Consider the following 14,708-nt stretch of genomic DNA (forward strand, 5'->3'; position numbering starts at 1 on the left):
TTTTTGAACTTTCCCACTCTCACCCACGAACTAAAACCCCCTTGGACGAACTAAACACCCCCTTATAGCTGAACAAATGGTATCAACATAGCATAATCCTTCCAGGGAAGGGAGGAAAATAAAAAAAAAAAAACGAAGCAACTGCAATATAATGCTTGCACTTTTATACAAGCGTACATCGGAGATCAGGTGGCTCACAACAATTGCACTTCTATCTGCAAGTACTACAACCTTTTATTTGCAAGTGAAACGACAACGTCTGCAAATACTACAAACCAAATAAAATGCTTACAATTGCATACAATTGCAATAGTTTTAAAAAGGTAAATCTGGTCACCTAGCATCTCATCACCCATGTCATTTAGCTTAGAAAACAGATTTAATAGAGATTGTTGGACATTGTTGATGGTTCTTATTTTGCAATTTTCATGCACCTACGATTCAACCTGATTGCATTTACCATCACAACATCAAGCACATCACATTTCCCTCTAGGTACAGACCAATACACAGCTAAGAGAGAGACAGAGAGAGACAGAGAGAGACATAGAGAGAGAAAGAGACAGAGAGAGAGAAGCCAAATTATAAGCTCAGTACGTCAGAGAGTTAATATAGACATAATTATCAGTCATGCTTACACGCAACCAACTGAAAAGGACGGAAGAAGATTAGCTTAATTTGAAAAATAAACATCAGCGACATTCTTGTTCGACGAAGATGGAGCGCACAGATGCCATAGCAGATAACAAGAAACGGCAATCCGAAGTTTCGCTAATCTCTGTCCAATGAATGTCAGCATCAATATCATTGTTCAAAAACAATGGTAATCAAGTAAAGCATTCTTTGTAGACTAAGAAAACAACAGTAACCTGATAATCCTACTCGATATGTGAAAGACCGCCACCGGAATCAGATTTGGTCCTGTTCATGAAATTGAGAAAAAGACAAGTAAAAAATAAACAAATAAACCATGGTTCAACCAATATTCCTCCCGCTAAAGGAGAATATGGAAAATTAAAATCGCATGAAGCAAAGCAAAAGGAGACTCAATTTGAATAGTGCAGCAGTTACAATTCTAATAGTGCAGAAGTCATAACAAACTATTTGGTAGAAGAACACTTCCAATGTACAGTAACATCACAGACAATTGAAACAATTAACAACACAATTTTTAAAAAAATGACAAACAACTTAATTTATATTGTTTGATAACACTTAACACTTACTTGTGCTCGGATGGATTAGGCATAACCTCATATACTATTGTTGCCACAACATCCCTTCTCAACTGGATATTGAATAATAAATGAGAATCAGTAGGAAACACAACTAAATAGCATTATATTTTGCACCAAGAGAAGTGCCAAATTTTCAATCAACTACCTGAGTCGCTTCACCCCGCAAACCAATGTAATATATCTGAGTTGTATTACCGCCAAAATTTTCAGGAAAATGAAGAGTGAGATTAGCCACACTTTGAAATCTTGAAAACCTGATAATAAATTGCCACGAAATCCGGCCTCAGGAAGAAGTAAAACAGTAAGTTGAGTGCATGCATGGGAAACTTGAAAACTACTAGAAATAGCACATAAGAACAAACCAACAGGCCATGCGTCCATCAGATCAACTGTCACAAATGCTAAATGATATTAAGAGAGTAAAAACTCTGAATTTGCAGAAGAAAATTTGTATGCTGACAGAAAATAATTTTGAATTAAGTGCATACGTGCAACAGATGTGTGGCGGGGAACAAAGAAAATAAGTATATACCACCTTGTCTGATACTCGAGTACTCCTTGCAAATTCTCTGTCAGCTCCCACTCCTGAGAAAAAATGAATAAATGTCACATGCTTTATTAAACATAGTCAAAGAAAAAGTCTTCTCGTGAGTCATGTATTACCTGCACAGGCTGCATATTTTGAGCATCAGAAAAGTCGATCCCTTCTCGATTTATAAAACTGTTAAAAGTCAGAAGTATGGAATAACTTTCGATATTTCTAACTAACCAACAATCCAAGAACATATTACAGTTTTGAAGGAAGAGAAACCCATACTGACAACAAACATGCAGTATCACATACAATAAGAAGCATGTTCTATAGAAACCGTAGGTAATAATAACAGTAGAAGATAGTCGAAAATGCAAAAGTTACAATGGTGATACAAAGCCAGTCAGTGAACAATAACATATTTGCAACGCAAGGGAAAACCAGTCCAAAACTCAAAAGGGCAATACACGATCAAGCATAAAAGTGAAACAATCTAAAATATTGTTGACAAATCTGGAACATACGCTCTCATTTTAGAAGGACTCGTTCCGCCACTACCACCAACGACAGCAATGCTCTTTATCTTAACGTCGCATGTAAACCTGTGACAAATATCCAAATGCGAACCCTATTTAATAGCAAAAAAAAGCCATGAATCTAAAATGATGTTAAGATAAAATTGTATCAAAAGGTGAGTAGGACTACTTGAGAGCGTCTTCTTTCAATTATAACCCAATGACCCCAAGGCAGTAACATGGGTAACATCAAATACTTACGGAATAAAAACAAGTAACTCAGGATCATCCTCATTGCTCTCCAGAAGGCCCTGCCAAATGACAACGATCATCAGCAACCAAAAAAATTAAAAAAATTAAAGAACAAAAAAGTGTATGCTAGAAAGTACTGTCATGCATATCAATGCCTAACGTATTTCCTAATTTTAGCAATAAAATATAGATGTATACAATCGTAAACAATACTTAACCATCTTATTTTAGTATGCATCAAAGCCCAGAAATTGCAGTTTGATGGAATGACTAACACATATGCTCTATAAATATGAACAATAAGGCAGATTATTTTACACCCGGCTACATGCTGAAGTTAAATTAACCGGAAATTTCTAACCAACAATTATTGAAAGCTGATTTAGGATCATCAAAATAACAAAGAAAAGTTTAGGACTGGATTGTTTGAATGATAACATTAGACACTTTGCTTATGACGCCAATTGAAGTGCCAACAGAAAAGGCTTCCAATAACGTTTCTCAAATCAAAAACTGCATTTAGCCTTCGAGCCAACTATTTATGCAAACCCTGCACAAAGACTTGAACGATAGTCAACAAGCGAGGGAACAAGAGAGAAATAGTTGAAATAACTCGTAAAATATTAAATCAACTTAAAGCATACCAGCATTACAGAGAATTTTTTTTTTTTTTTTTTTTTTTTTTTTTTTTTTTTTTTTTTTTTTGTGGAGGCAGCTAATATAACTACGAATTCTGAGGTGCTAGGCCAAAGGGGGCAAAAAAAAGCACAACCTCTGAGGTATCCAATCGTCGCTCCCATGCTTTAAAAACCGACTTTACACTCCCGGCGACGGATTCGTTCAATGCTACGACCTGTAATAAGAAGAGATGAGACAAAAGTGACCTTTGAACTAATCCTCATTAGAGACCATCAGTGTAGGATCCATCGTTCGTAATTTGTGCATCCCCAAAACCAAGCAAGCCATTTATTGGATCAACAAGAGGCTAATTAATTGATCAATATGATTATCTGTAGCTAATGACCGCTAATCTAAGAACTCATAACTGGCGAAACACAAAGAAAGTAAATAGAAAGCGAAAAAAGCCATTTCGACAACAATCTAGGGGTTCGATTAAACTCAAAGTGAAATCAGAATCAACAAAATGACCGAAATGAGAGGAGAACAAGACAACAATTCAGAATCCGTGAACAACATAGGAAGGAACCGTATGAAGGGGCGAAATAGACCTTAGAGAAGTCGATGTGCTTGTACAGAGAGAAATCCGAGGAACAGTTGTGATCCTCGCAGCTGTGATCGTGCAAACACGCCATCCTCTCTCTCTCTCTCTCTCTCTCTCTCTCTCTCTCTGTTCTATCCACTTCTTCAAAACCCTCGGTTTCGATCTGGACTCGCGAGCTCTTCAATATCGTATTATGGGTACGAGAAGAAGAATCGAGAAGAGCACGCGAAACTTATTAACAGCGAGGAGTGAAAATGATAATAAAGCGAAAAAGGTAAAAGAGAAACAGAAAAAGGAAAAGGAGAGAGAAAGAGAGAGGAATCGGCGCTTTTTTGGGGGTTTACTCCGGACTCGAGAGTCGAGAGAGAGATTCGCTGGGCGGTGACTCGGCGTCTAGACGCTTCGCGGAAACAGTAGTAGATTGATGACGAACATTGCGAATGTAGAAAATTTATTTGGACCGTGTGCACCACGTGATCCGTAGACCCGCACCGCTCATTCGATGCGATCTTCCAGCACGGGATGGGGGCGGTGCACGGATGACATGGTGGATCTCGTGCAAGCGAAAGTTTTCTCGTACAAAATGGGCTAGGATGGCCCCACTCGCTGGGAAGCTTGCTTGGATTTGCCCAATCGAGCCCATGGGCTGGCAACGGGCTCAGCTATCGTGGCCCGTTAACGGAAGTCGTTCGAAGAAATAATGGCCTGCACCAGGTGCATCCGTGCTCCTGTACACCGCATTCGCATCAACTTACCATTCTACGTAATTTTCAATCGCTACAAACCAACGAGATTCAAGCTGTTCTCTATTATGTGAAAAAAAATTGGATGCTGGTGATTGAAAGTTAAGATGGAGAGGAAGGTTGATTTGTGCTCTGCTTTATAATGAGCACTGCACTCTTCTATTGTTTGAAGCTTATTTTCAATTCTCTGATCATTCCAGATGTCGCTTTTAGCAGAAGCTTGTGACCAGATATTTTTTGTTTAATAGATAGATCGCTGCTGGATCTTCTAGGGACTCCCCTGCAGAGATGAAGGCTTCAATCACCACGTGAAAATGGTTAATTTCGAGGAGATGGTAACAGGCACTCCTCAGACTGGAGTGCCGAAGAATATGATTTGCATCAACATGAATATAAGCAAAATATTATGACTTCAGAAAGAGGAAGAAATATGAAGCAGATGACAAACTTGGCTTCCCTACCGTTTAGTCCTCGTTCCAGACACAATGGTCCCATGCAGAAGCCCAAAAAAAAACGAAGAGGAATTTTTTTGAAAAAGAAAATAGCAGTTTCATATACCAGAACTCCAAAATAAAGGACCAAAAAAAATTTCAAAACAAAGGTGAACGTCACAACAAAAGAGAATTTTATATGACATCTCTGAATTGCCGAAGCATGAGTCGCAATTTCATGATAATAATAATGTCCTTACCACTTCAAGTCTTTAAATACTGGCCAGAATGACCAATTTCCTTTTGTCATTTCTATTTCAAGTTTCTTATGTTTTATACATTGTAACTGTTACACCTACATAAAATCGTACAAATGCCAATTTCACTATCGTGGATATCGGGTAGCTTTTCTGCAATTTATGTTGCTGTGTCATTTTAGAAATCAGGCTTCACCAGTAGCATCAATTTTCCATTCTAATTCGCCGATGACCGTGTTGCATACCGATGAATGCCCTCTAAAAATTGCCCAAAAATAGCATCTGATCCTAAGATTTCAGAGTACTTCGTGAGTATCTCCATAAGCTGATCCCTAAGACCACTGCACCAGCTGCACCAGCCAAAATCTGCAATAAATCACAATAAAAGATAAGCTAAATCCATTCTCAAGTCAAGACAAATTTATGAACGGCATAGGAGATATTCCTCTACAATCCTACTTGAAATGCCTTAGAACACATTTTGGAAGCAGGTAGTAAAGCATCCACCGACTGGTCCAAGTGATATTGAGGAATCATGCACGTGAATACCAACGGAAAAAACAGCAAATATAGGAGAGTAAGGACATTTTGCAACAAATTATAATATCTTGCAGGAACATTGAGTGGCATACCTTAGCGTCTCTGCTAAAACCGTTGGTGCTCAAATGAAGCAAGGACTTCAGCATCCTAAAGTGAGATAACCGCGGCATTAGAATGACTACAGTGTATTGTTTTCTACATGGAAAAGGTAATATTCTTTGCAATGCCACTTGCACTCTGCTCCGTGTCAAAGCTTTTCTGACTTTAGTCCGTCCTTCATCTTGAATCTGCATGGAGAGAGAAAAAAGTTTCAGCATAAATGTATCAGAGTCATGTCTAGTGATGTATAATGTTTTACAGAAGTTTTCTTGAACAATAGTAAAACGTGCAAAACCTGCAAGTAATGCAATCACAAGAACATTATGCATCGCTCAAAATCAAACAGTACCTTGAATGATGCACCAACATCCCCAGAATAAGCTCTTGATTGGTAGCTTCGCAAAATTCTGTCTAGCCAATAATAATTTTCCTACAAATGCAAGAATGTCAATAACTAAAACAACTTATAAACAATACAAATATTATGTATTCAAATTAGATAAGTGTCATAAAGTTCAAAAGTAAACCTGCAAACCATTTTCATGAGCTCGTTGTTCTATCTCCAGAACAGTCAAAACATCCTGCTCAGAAGGACCTTGATCTTGAAGATATGATATCTCATCCAAGGCAAGGTCAACCTGTGGGAGATCTGTTAAGTTAATTGAACTACAAAAAGAAAGTTGCCCATAATGCAATTTCTGGAAAAAGATTTTGCAAACCATAAAATGCTGGAATAGTACATACAAGTTTAGATGAGATGTCTGGGTCACACGAGAAATTTACACTTATGTCACCACGAACATCTCCACTTCTCGAAGGTTTATTACCACCCAGGAAGACGGAGACATTAACTGAGTATATCTGAATATTCACGAGAAAATATAGTATAAAAGCTGTAACTAATTATGCTAAATGAAAAAGGGAGAAAGAGAGGCACGAAAGAGTATTACCTGGCCATGTTTGAACCGAAGAACTTGCATAATTTTGGTCTCGAGAAGTTTACTCAAAAACCCAACATAGTGGATCTCTTCCATCTGGAAATGAGCAAATCCATCAATAAATGTTAAGCTGATGAATCATTAAGTCCAGAAATAATATGCACATTTTATGAAGTACCATTGATGAATTCTTCAGCAACACAGGAAATGCTAGTTGGACAGAGCACTGAGCTTCAACCATAGGACTGCGGACAACTTCCCTGCACATAAAAGGCCTAATTTGTAAGTAAGGTTCCATAGGAAGAAACACAAGCATAGTTAACAGATCAGAAAAAAAACAAAAGTTCATGACATATAAGATGTATATAAGCTCATTAAAAGAATACACTGTAAGACACTGGAGATGAGCAAATCATAGCATCGCACACCTAATAATAGTGGCTGGAAATTTGAAAGGCAACCCTTTTAGGTCATCACGGTTAAACTGTAGAATTGGTTCTGACGGCTTTGGTATCCCACCCTAAACAAGACAGTTGAATCAGCTAGTGTAAGATACTTCTGGATTTGGCTGACTTGAAAGAAACTCACCAAGTACTGCAAAATCAAAGGAAGAGACACAGCCGGATGGATATTCCCAACTATGACTACAGTAAAACTTGAAGGATCCTTGAAGCAGTTGTTGAAATATTCACATGCTCTGATGGGATCCACATTTTTCAGGTCACTAATTCGAATCGGCTGCACATCAAATTGTAACAATTAATAAAAATAACACACGGGAAAAAGAGGGCAAAAAAATCTAAACAAACATACCCTGAAAAAGTAGGAGTTCCCATAATTGAGTTCCCGTACACGATTTGCAAATGCAGTGTAAGGGTCTCTTTCTTGCGCACGAATTGCTTCCTCTGCCATTTGCATTACTATTTTCACTTCCTCTTCCCTTGGTTCCACATTTGTAGTAAATAGTTGGTAGACTAGCTACATATGTCAAGAACAATAATAAAGTTATTCGAAAATATGGTGCAATGTAGCTATCATGTATTTGTCATCATTATCATCGCACACCTACTTTCGTCATGCTATTGGTATTTAAATAGTTTTAAATGTTATGATTTGTTTCATGTAATATTGACTTAATCACCTTTTCCAGAGAAGTAGGTTCTAAGCAAATGATTGCTAACTGTTGACAAAACAAAAACTTCACTTGTTGACAATTTTTATGCTGATATCCAGATGAAAAAAAGAGACTAGTGTTCACTCGTGTTTCTACAACGTTCTGAGTTCTAAGGAGATAAATTCTTAGCATGTTATTACATGTGATTTTTTGCCAGGACTTACAGGTAATGTGTTTGGAGTTTGGACTAAGAAGATGCAACATTTACAGAAATCCAGGATTATGAAAAAAAGTGAATACAAGATATTCCTTTGAAAAAGAATGATTTGATTGCAATTCTTACGGATGAAACAAATTTGTCAGAACAGAGAGAAAATAAGGCTACAGAAAGGTGGAAAGGCAGAAGGTAAGGGGTTGAAGGTTATAAAAGAGCGGTCCATTCAAGAGTCAAGAAGAAATGCAAATCAAACAACATGAGATTGCAACAAAAAAGATGTGTAGTATTTTATGTATGAGCATGGTTTTGTGCAAATGACAAATAGCTTGCAAGACAAACCTGGAGAGCAGTTTCCAGATCAGAAGGCGAGCAATCACCAGAAAACGTTCTCATGTATGCTCCAACTTTTGTGCTGACTTCAGCTCTTTTACCGGCAAGCATGTCCATAAGGACTGACGGTTTATACCCAAATACACCGATCTCTCCAGAGATGGTTGACCCCATTGAGCATGAAATATATTCATCCTCTGACAATTCGGATAAACCACCATAAGCAAACCCAGTAAAAATAACCTGCCAACATTTTTAACATAACCAGGTTCAGAACTAAGTATTGAAAGCCACGAGCACCATATGCTGCCTCTAGATGTAAGTAGTTCAAACAAAACAAGACACCAGACTTTACTGATCAATCAGTACCTGATCATCAAGAAAGTCGGTACACTTATAGCAAATCCTCATGCCATTGGACAAAAGTAACTCAGAGACACCAATGCTCACGTACTCTACCTGTTCTACAATGCTCCTGAAGAAGGAAGGATAAAGGTGTAAAGATAATAATTTGCACCTCAAGTCAATCAACCATAATACAGTACATTTTCAATAAAAAATATAGGTGACAGTTAAATACCTAGCCTTCCACATGATAAATTTATAATACTAGGGTCCAGGAAAAGTGATACATCATATAAGGAGAGATTTAAGGCTTCTGCATCGTAAATTAGCAAGCGCAGAGCAAGCATTGCCAGTCCACACAATTACACATGTTCTGCTTATATTTCCAAGTACATGCACACTTGAAATCAAATGTTCATATACTGACATATTAATAAGCTGAAGAAATGATTAACATTCCTAAAGTTTTCAACACTTCAACGCCAAAAATATTTCTTAAAATACATAAAGAAGCAATTGAAGCAATTTTATTCAATTTACAAGCAGAAAAAGCAATCTGCTGCAAGTCACCAAGAATAAGAATCTATGATGATGAATGTTATACTTCTAGAGGAGAGTATAAATCAACAAAAAGTTACGAACAGACAGATTGAACGGTTAAAAGCTGTTTATCCGACCAACAAGCAATCGACAACAACAACTCGTAAGCAGCAAGTTTAGAAAATCAAAAAAAGGCGAGCAAGTAAAAATCATGAAATATTAAAAGAGCTTTACCCTGGTTCTGGGCTTTCTCCAACAATTTCTTCAGGAACATTTTCATCATCCCAAAGAGGAATATTTCTCTCATTTTCTAAAGCATCGACTTTTACTACAGCAGCTTTCAGATCCTCTAGAGTAGCACGAGCTCGAGGTTCTACTATTTTTATTACACAGCTGCAGGTAGTGCAAAAGTTTATAGCAAACTTTGATACCTCTGCTGGAGAAATGTCTGCATGCATCAAAGCCAATTTTTTTTTAAAACAAAAGCAAAAATGAGGAAACAGGAGAAAATGACTCCTCAAAAGCTCAACCAGGAATTTATCACCATGTAAGTGTTATAACATCATCACACAATTTCAGAAGTTAGCCTTTCATATACAGTAGCTAAAACCAAGTTGAAGACGACTACATGTAAATATCTTTATGTAGGTAGGTGAACAAGAGGCAAACACAATTAAATTAGGCACACTTATTTAACTCCTCAAAGATGCTACTTTTAAGTCAATATTTATCCAAAATAACATGTCTTACAGGGAAGCTTTCACATAAGATGATTTACCATATATCCCACAAAAGTTTAACATTCATGGAGCCAGCCTACCAAAATTGCTCTAAGAAACATAACAAATATCTTTTGCTTTTGCTTCAGTGAAGCTATCCTTGGTTTGGAATTATTTTCAGAACAAATTTCTAAAATCATGACAAAGGTCACCATGCTTCCAGGCTGCATAAGAAAACCACTGTGAATATGCAATTCCTTTTCTTGTCAAGAAACCTAATTATAAGACATTTAAATTAATGTGCAGCTTCCACAAGCAGCATCTCATAACTTACGAGGCAGGAGAGTCTTCTGTAATTGGGCTTCGTACTCAATACCAACAACCGGTTCCTTGCGTAAAAAGTGCTGGAAAAAATTATGAAATAAATCAATAATTTCAAGATTCTAAATGACATTTACGAAACCGAATAAGCAGCACTAGGTAAAATTAAACACACAAATCTAAACTTGTATATCAGTAACCAAGGATGCAATATCAGCCCACAGGCAACACTAGGTAAACTGAATGCTAGACTTTAATGTGTTGCTTCATGATGCTACAAGCAAAGGCATAATCAACATCTTGAACAGGTTAAATCATAAATGCTGGTTCAAAAAACATGGACACCTGAACTGGTGGTGAATTATATGTGCTAGACAAATAACTTTGTCAAGATGCAAATGTAAAAAAGAGATCAACTACAATCTGGAGCTAGCTATCCCTGACAGAAAAATGGCCCATCAAAGCCAATCAAAGCAGGAATCATATACTGCGTCACTTTATTGCCTTATTATTTCGGAGAAAGTAAACAGAAAAATATTAAAAGATTTCAGTCAAAGAAATTGTTGATGGGAAGAATGTTAGTTTGAATTTGATAAATGACACATACGAATATTTTTCAATAACCATAGCAAATAAACAAAACATAATTTGAAATAATGGGCTTCACAAGACATAAGTAAACAACATAAGCAAACCAAATCAATAAGAGTAACAAATCAACAAGAGTGACAATTCTAAACAGCATAAGTAAATCAAACATGCAGTGTATATCTCAAGGACGCAAAGAAAAAAAAAAAAAAAGCTGCTCGAGAACCTGTAAATATTCATCACGTAAACTTGTTGATTGCATTTGGTCACGCTCTAAAAATGCAGATTCAATCTCCGACATCATCAATGCACGTACAATGGATATTTCACGTTCTGAAAAACCATGAAGTCGAACTCGGGCAACCTGAGAGACTTTAAAGTCAAAAGGAATGATTAGGGAGAAACCCCCACACCTTGGGGGGGAAGAGACAAATCATTATATAGTTAACATAAATTATGGTAAACTATACAAGCTTACCCATACATCTGTTATTGTCGTTTAACATACAATTCTTCTGTTTGATCACTCTTCTCCATATGAGGAGTAACTTGTTTACTATTTAGATGACTTGAGATCCTTGGCATTGCGCATATAGAGAAGGTTCAAACTATAAGAGGCTATAACTTCACAAACATTCTACTTACCAAATAAGATAATAAATACTGTACTAATCTTTGCAATCAATTACCCACTAAAGAAAAGGAATACATAAATTGTTATGTAATTAATTGAGCCACTCTTCTAACTGACTACAGTATACACCTTAAAAGTGTTTACTGCAACCAACCACATAGGGAGTTCACAGGTTTGCAAAGATGCCAATATTGAAACAAGATTAAAACTAATACACTAGATATTATCTGTAGGAGTTTGGAATTTTAAGAATACCTCAAGTAGCATAGACTCAAGGGCCTCAACAGTCCCCCCTTCTCCGCAACTCGAAGTCATGATGTAAGCTTTTACAGGACGAACAAGAGAATCTGCAGCAGAAGAGCAAGAGAAGTATGGGGGATCTCTCCTGCGAGATATTTTGAAAAACCTCTGGTTTAAAGCACAATGAAACATCGCCTCAGCAAGCGAATCCCGGTAATCCTTCACTGTTTTCATCTCACTCACAGGCAGCTTGCAGCTGATCATCACTGCAGACTAAAACAACCGCCAAAAAAAAAAAGCACCATTTAGTACATTGTACATTGCATTCACATATTAAAAAGCTATCTGCTTGCGAATTCTAATGTATAATTGATGATACATTTCACTAGCTACATGCACTCACATCCATTGAAAGTACTAACAAAAAGTACTACTAACCCCAGCAGCTTCAGATTCAACAAAGCATGAGAATCGGGGTTCTTTATGCGATGGAACAGGAAAATCTGGAATGGGTGGAGAAGAGCCAGTAACTGAAACTTTTTGACCAAAATGTGCCTTAATTAGCTCAACTACACTCTGCATGAGAAAGAAACATGATGAGAGTAACAACTGGAAAACTGTCTCAAAAAGCAAAATGTCAAGGCATACGATGTTATGAAGCATATTGTACATTAGTATAATTAGAACATTCAAACCTGTGTATCCGAGAAATCACCCACAGCAACCACAGCCATATTGCTAAAGTGGTACCACTTATGGTAGAAGTGCTTAACAGTCTCAGGTGTAACTGTCCGTATCACCTTCTCCAAACCTATCGGCAGCCGTTCTGCATACTGAACAAAGCAACTAATCAAGTAAAAATAAAATAGACGGTGATAACATATGTACAAAAATGAAGTAGCAAAGATAACTCCAAAATGACCAACGAGGCAACCCCACCTACGTATAGACGTACACAACTTGGTGAGTTATTTATACACATACAAATCAATTTAGCCTAATTTAAAAAACTACCCTATAAATATCCGCCTTTTCACTTTCCCTCCCTGACTTTCAAAATCTATATTTTGCCCCCTTAAAATTTCAGAAATATTTTCAGGAGGGTACGGTGTTAATGGAGATGGCAAAATGACCAAATTGCTCTTACTTCTTCTATAAAAAAAAAAATAATTTTTTAATATATTTCTGTCATTTTGAAGAGCATTTTCGATATAAATTATAAGAAGTAGATGGAATTGTGATGGAACCCTGACGGAAGGGGCTAAATACAACAACTTAAAATGTTGAGGGGGTAAAATATAGGTTTTCGAAAGTTAGAGAGGAAAAGTAGAAAAACAGGTATTTATAAGGGGGCTTTCTGTAATTTTGCCTTTATATTATTTCAAATTAACCATAAGTAGTGAAAAAATAGCACGATGGTCCCCTTCAACCCAGATATGCATTACAAAAGATGCTTACATTTGAAACTAAAGCATCCGTCGTACAGTAGAAACACCCATACTTATAGAAAGAAAAGGTGCAATAATACCTTTGATCCTTCAAACATTAGAACCCAATGGGCGTCCTGCATGCGTCCTGCAGCGTTACGCCCTCCTCTATATTCTTCCAAAACAGCTCCACGCTCTTTTTCAAGATCCTCTGTCGATACTCGAACCTAGAACAAGCAAATAATCAAAAATGATGTGAAAAAGTTTTGAGTAGAAACTAGGAATCAAACATACTACGGCAATATATGCTCTCAAACCTCTGAACTGAACTCCGCTAGAACTGAAATGGCCTGTGATAAGAGGTCAGGCTTGTCCACAGGAACGAGCAACTCGTAAATAGTTTCATCAGAAGAAGTCAGCGCATTCTGGCACGCGCCAAACTCAGCCCCAATGCTCTCCAAAAACTTAACAATATCATGATTTGAATATTTCTTTGTGGCGCTGAAAGCTAGGTGTTCGACGATATGAGCAACTCCCCGCTCCTCCTCTTCTTCCAAAACTGAGCTGCCAGAAAACCCCATTAAATTATTTCATTAGCAACATCCACGCGACCAAAGTATACTATCCCTTCAGTAAAACCCAACATAAAGCAACTCTTATTTCTGATGTACTAGAGATAAAATTCTGCACTGAAAGCTATGTTCATCGTACATTCTCAATTAATAAATCGAAATGCTCATCATATGGTTGTTCATAACTATTTTCTTCTCCCTTCAGGCCAGATCTCCCAATATGAACCTGCTAAAACTACATACCGTTCCCGATTCTTACAGAAACACTACGACACATACAGATCAACTAACCAGCAAACATAGAGCAAAAAAACATCTCCTAGATCTGCATCAAACATCACCATGAGCTCAGCAACCACTAAATTACTCATAGGCAGATCCAAATTCCTCGAGAGCAAGCAAAATCTCTTCACTTAGCATGCGATTTCCGCGAGATCGACGAGTGGAGAGGATTGAAAACCCGCAGATCTTCGACACAGAAGCCGAGATCGAGGGAGGGGGGTTGGGGGGCTAGGGTTAGAGTTCGACTCACCCGACGTTGACGGCGAGGGCGAGGGCGGCGCGCATGCGGGGCTTGGGGTTGGAGCGGACGTAGTAGGAGAGGCCGTTGTCGAGGACGCCGTACGCGACGCCCACGGGCTCCTCCGGCAACGCCTCGTCCATGGCGACGCTCAGAAGCTTCAGCGACCGGAACCCCACGCGCCGCCCCGGCGCCGGGCCCTCCGTTGGAAGAAGATCCATCGCCGGCTCCTGCTGCAACTTCGAAATGGTGGGTATCTCTGTTAGCTCTACTGTTTTAGAGAGAAAGAGAGAGAGAGAGAGGCAGAGAGAGGAACTTCGGCGACCGCGGTCTCTATCCCGGATTGGCTGTTCCGTGGACCTTGTATACCACGT

General features: G+C 38.0%; 2 protein-coding genes across 3 annotated transcripts; both read right to left on the reverse strand.

Moving 5' to 3' along the window:
* Positions 1-360: 360 nt before the first annotated feature.
* Positions 361-4,041, reverse strand: LOC109703912 (PITH domain-containing protein 1-like). Of its 2 annotated transcripts, XM_020224649.1 has the most exons (10): positions 3,767-4,041; positions 3,310-3,390; positions 2,547-2,596; positions 2,295-2,372; positions 1,902-1,959; positions 1,774-1,823; positions 1,384-1,492; positions 1,227-1,288; positions 870-921; positions 361-778 (listed from the first exon to the last, which is right to left on the reverse strand). In XM_020224649.1, exons 1-9 carry the CDS (start codon positions 3,848-3,850, stop codon positions 879-881), a joined length of 615 nt encoding a protein of 204 aa, XP_020080238.1. In that variant the 5' UTR covers positions 3,851-4,041; the 3' UTR covers positions 361-778; positions 870-878. The 2 variants fall into 2 exon arrangements, with proteins under 2 accessions (XP_020080238.1, XP_020080239.1); XM_020224650.1 differs by lacking the exon at positions 3,310-3,390 and having other exon boundaries at positions 3,767-4,033.
* A 1,155-nt stretch (positions 4,042-5,196) lies between these two features.
* Positions 5,197-14,664, reverse strand: LOC109703915 (zinc protease PQQL-like). Its single transcript, XM_020224655.1, has 21 exons — positions 14,347-14,664; positions 13,560-13,806; positions 13,344-13,469; positions 12,511-12,648; positions 12,254-12,391; positions 11,831-12,088; positions 11,168-11,305; positions 10,367-10,436; positions 9,548-9,761; positions 8,798-8,903; positions 8,438-8,671; positions 7,581-7,745; positions 7,356-7,505; positions 7,196-7,287; positions 6,946-7,027; positions 6,780-6,863; positions 6,574-6,690; positions 6,357-6,467; positions 6,179-6,259; positions 5,823-6,017; positions 5,197-5,556 (listed from the first exon to the last, which is right to left on the reverse strand). The coding sequence occupies exons 1-21, from the start codon at positions 14,553-14,555 to the stop codon at positions 5,479-5,481; spliced, it is 3,033 nt and encodes a 1,010-aa protein (XP_020080244.1). The 5' UTR covers positions 14,556-14,664; the 3' UTR covers positions 5,197-5,478.
* Positions 14,665-14,708: the final 44 nt, after the last annotated feature.

This window comes from Ananas comosus, unplaced genomic scaffold, assembly GCF_001540865.1.
Source record: "Ananas comosus cultivar F153 unplaced genomic scaffold, ASM154086v1, whole genome shotgun sequence".
Lineage (NCBI taxonomy): Eukaryota > Viridiplantae > Streptophyta > Magnoliopsida > Poales > Bromeliaceae > Ananas > Ananas comosus.

Excerpts from the sequence above, each read along its gene's own strand:
- LOC109703912 (XM_020224649.1), bottom strand. The coding sequence starts at position 3,850 with ATGGCGTGTTTGCACGATCACAGCTGCGAGGATCACAACTGTTCCTCG. Across the intron at positions 1,960-2,294 it reads AGTCCTTCTAAAATGAGAGC|TTTTATAAATCGAGAAGGGA; the intron begins GTATGTTCCAGA and ends GACTTTTAACAG. Across the intron at positions 1,289-1,383 it reads TGCGGGGTGAAGCGACTCAG|TTGAGAAGGGATGTTGTGGC; the intron begins GTAGTTGATTGA and ends TTCAATATCCAG.
- LOC109703915 (XM_020224655.1), bottom strand. The coding sequence starts at position 14,555 with ATGGATCTTCTTCCAACGGAGGGCCCGGCGCCGGGGCGGCGCGTGGGG. Across the intron at positions 12,392-12,510 it reads GTGATTTCTCGGATACACAG|AGTGTAGTTGAGCTAATTAA; the intron begins GTTTGAATGTTC and ends TTTCTCATGCAG. Across the intron at positions 6,260-6,356 it reads CTCATGAAAATGGTTTGCAG|GAAAATTATTATTGGCTAGA; the intron begins GTTTACTTTTGA and ends TTGCATTTGTAG.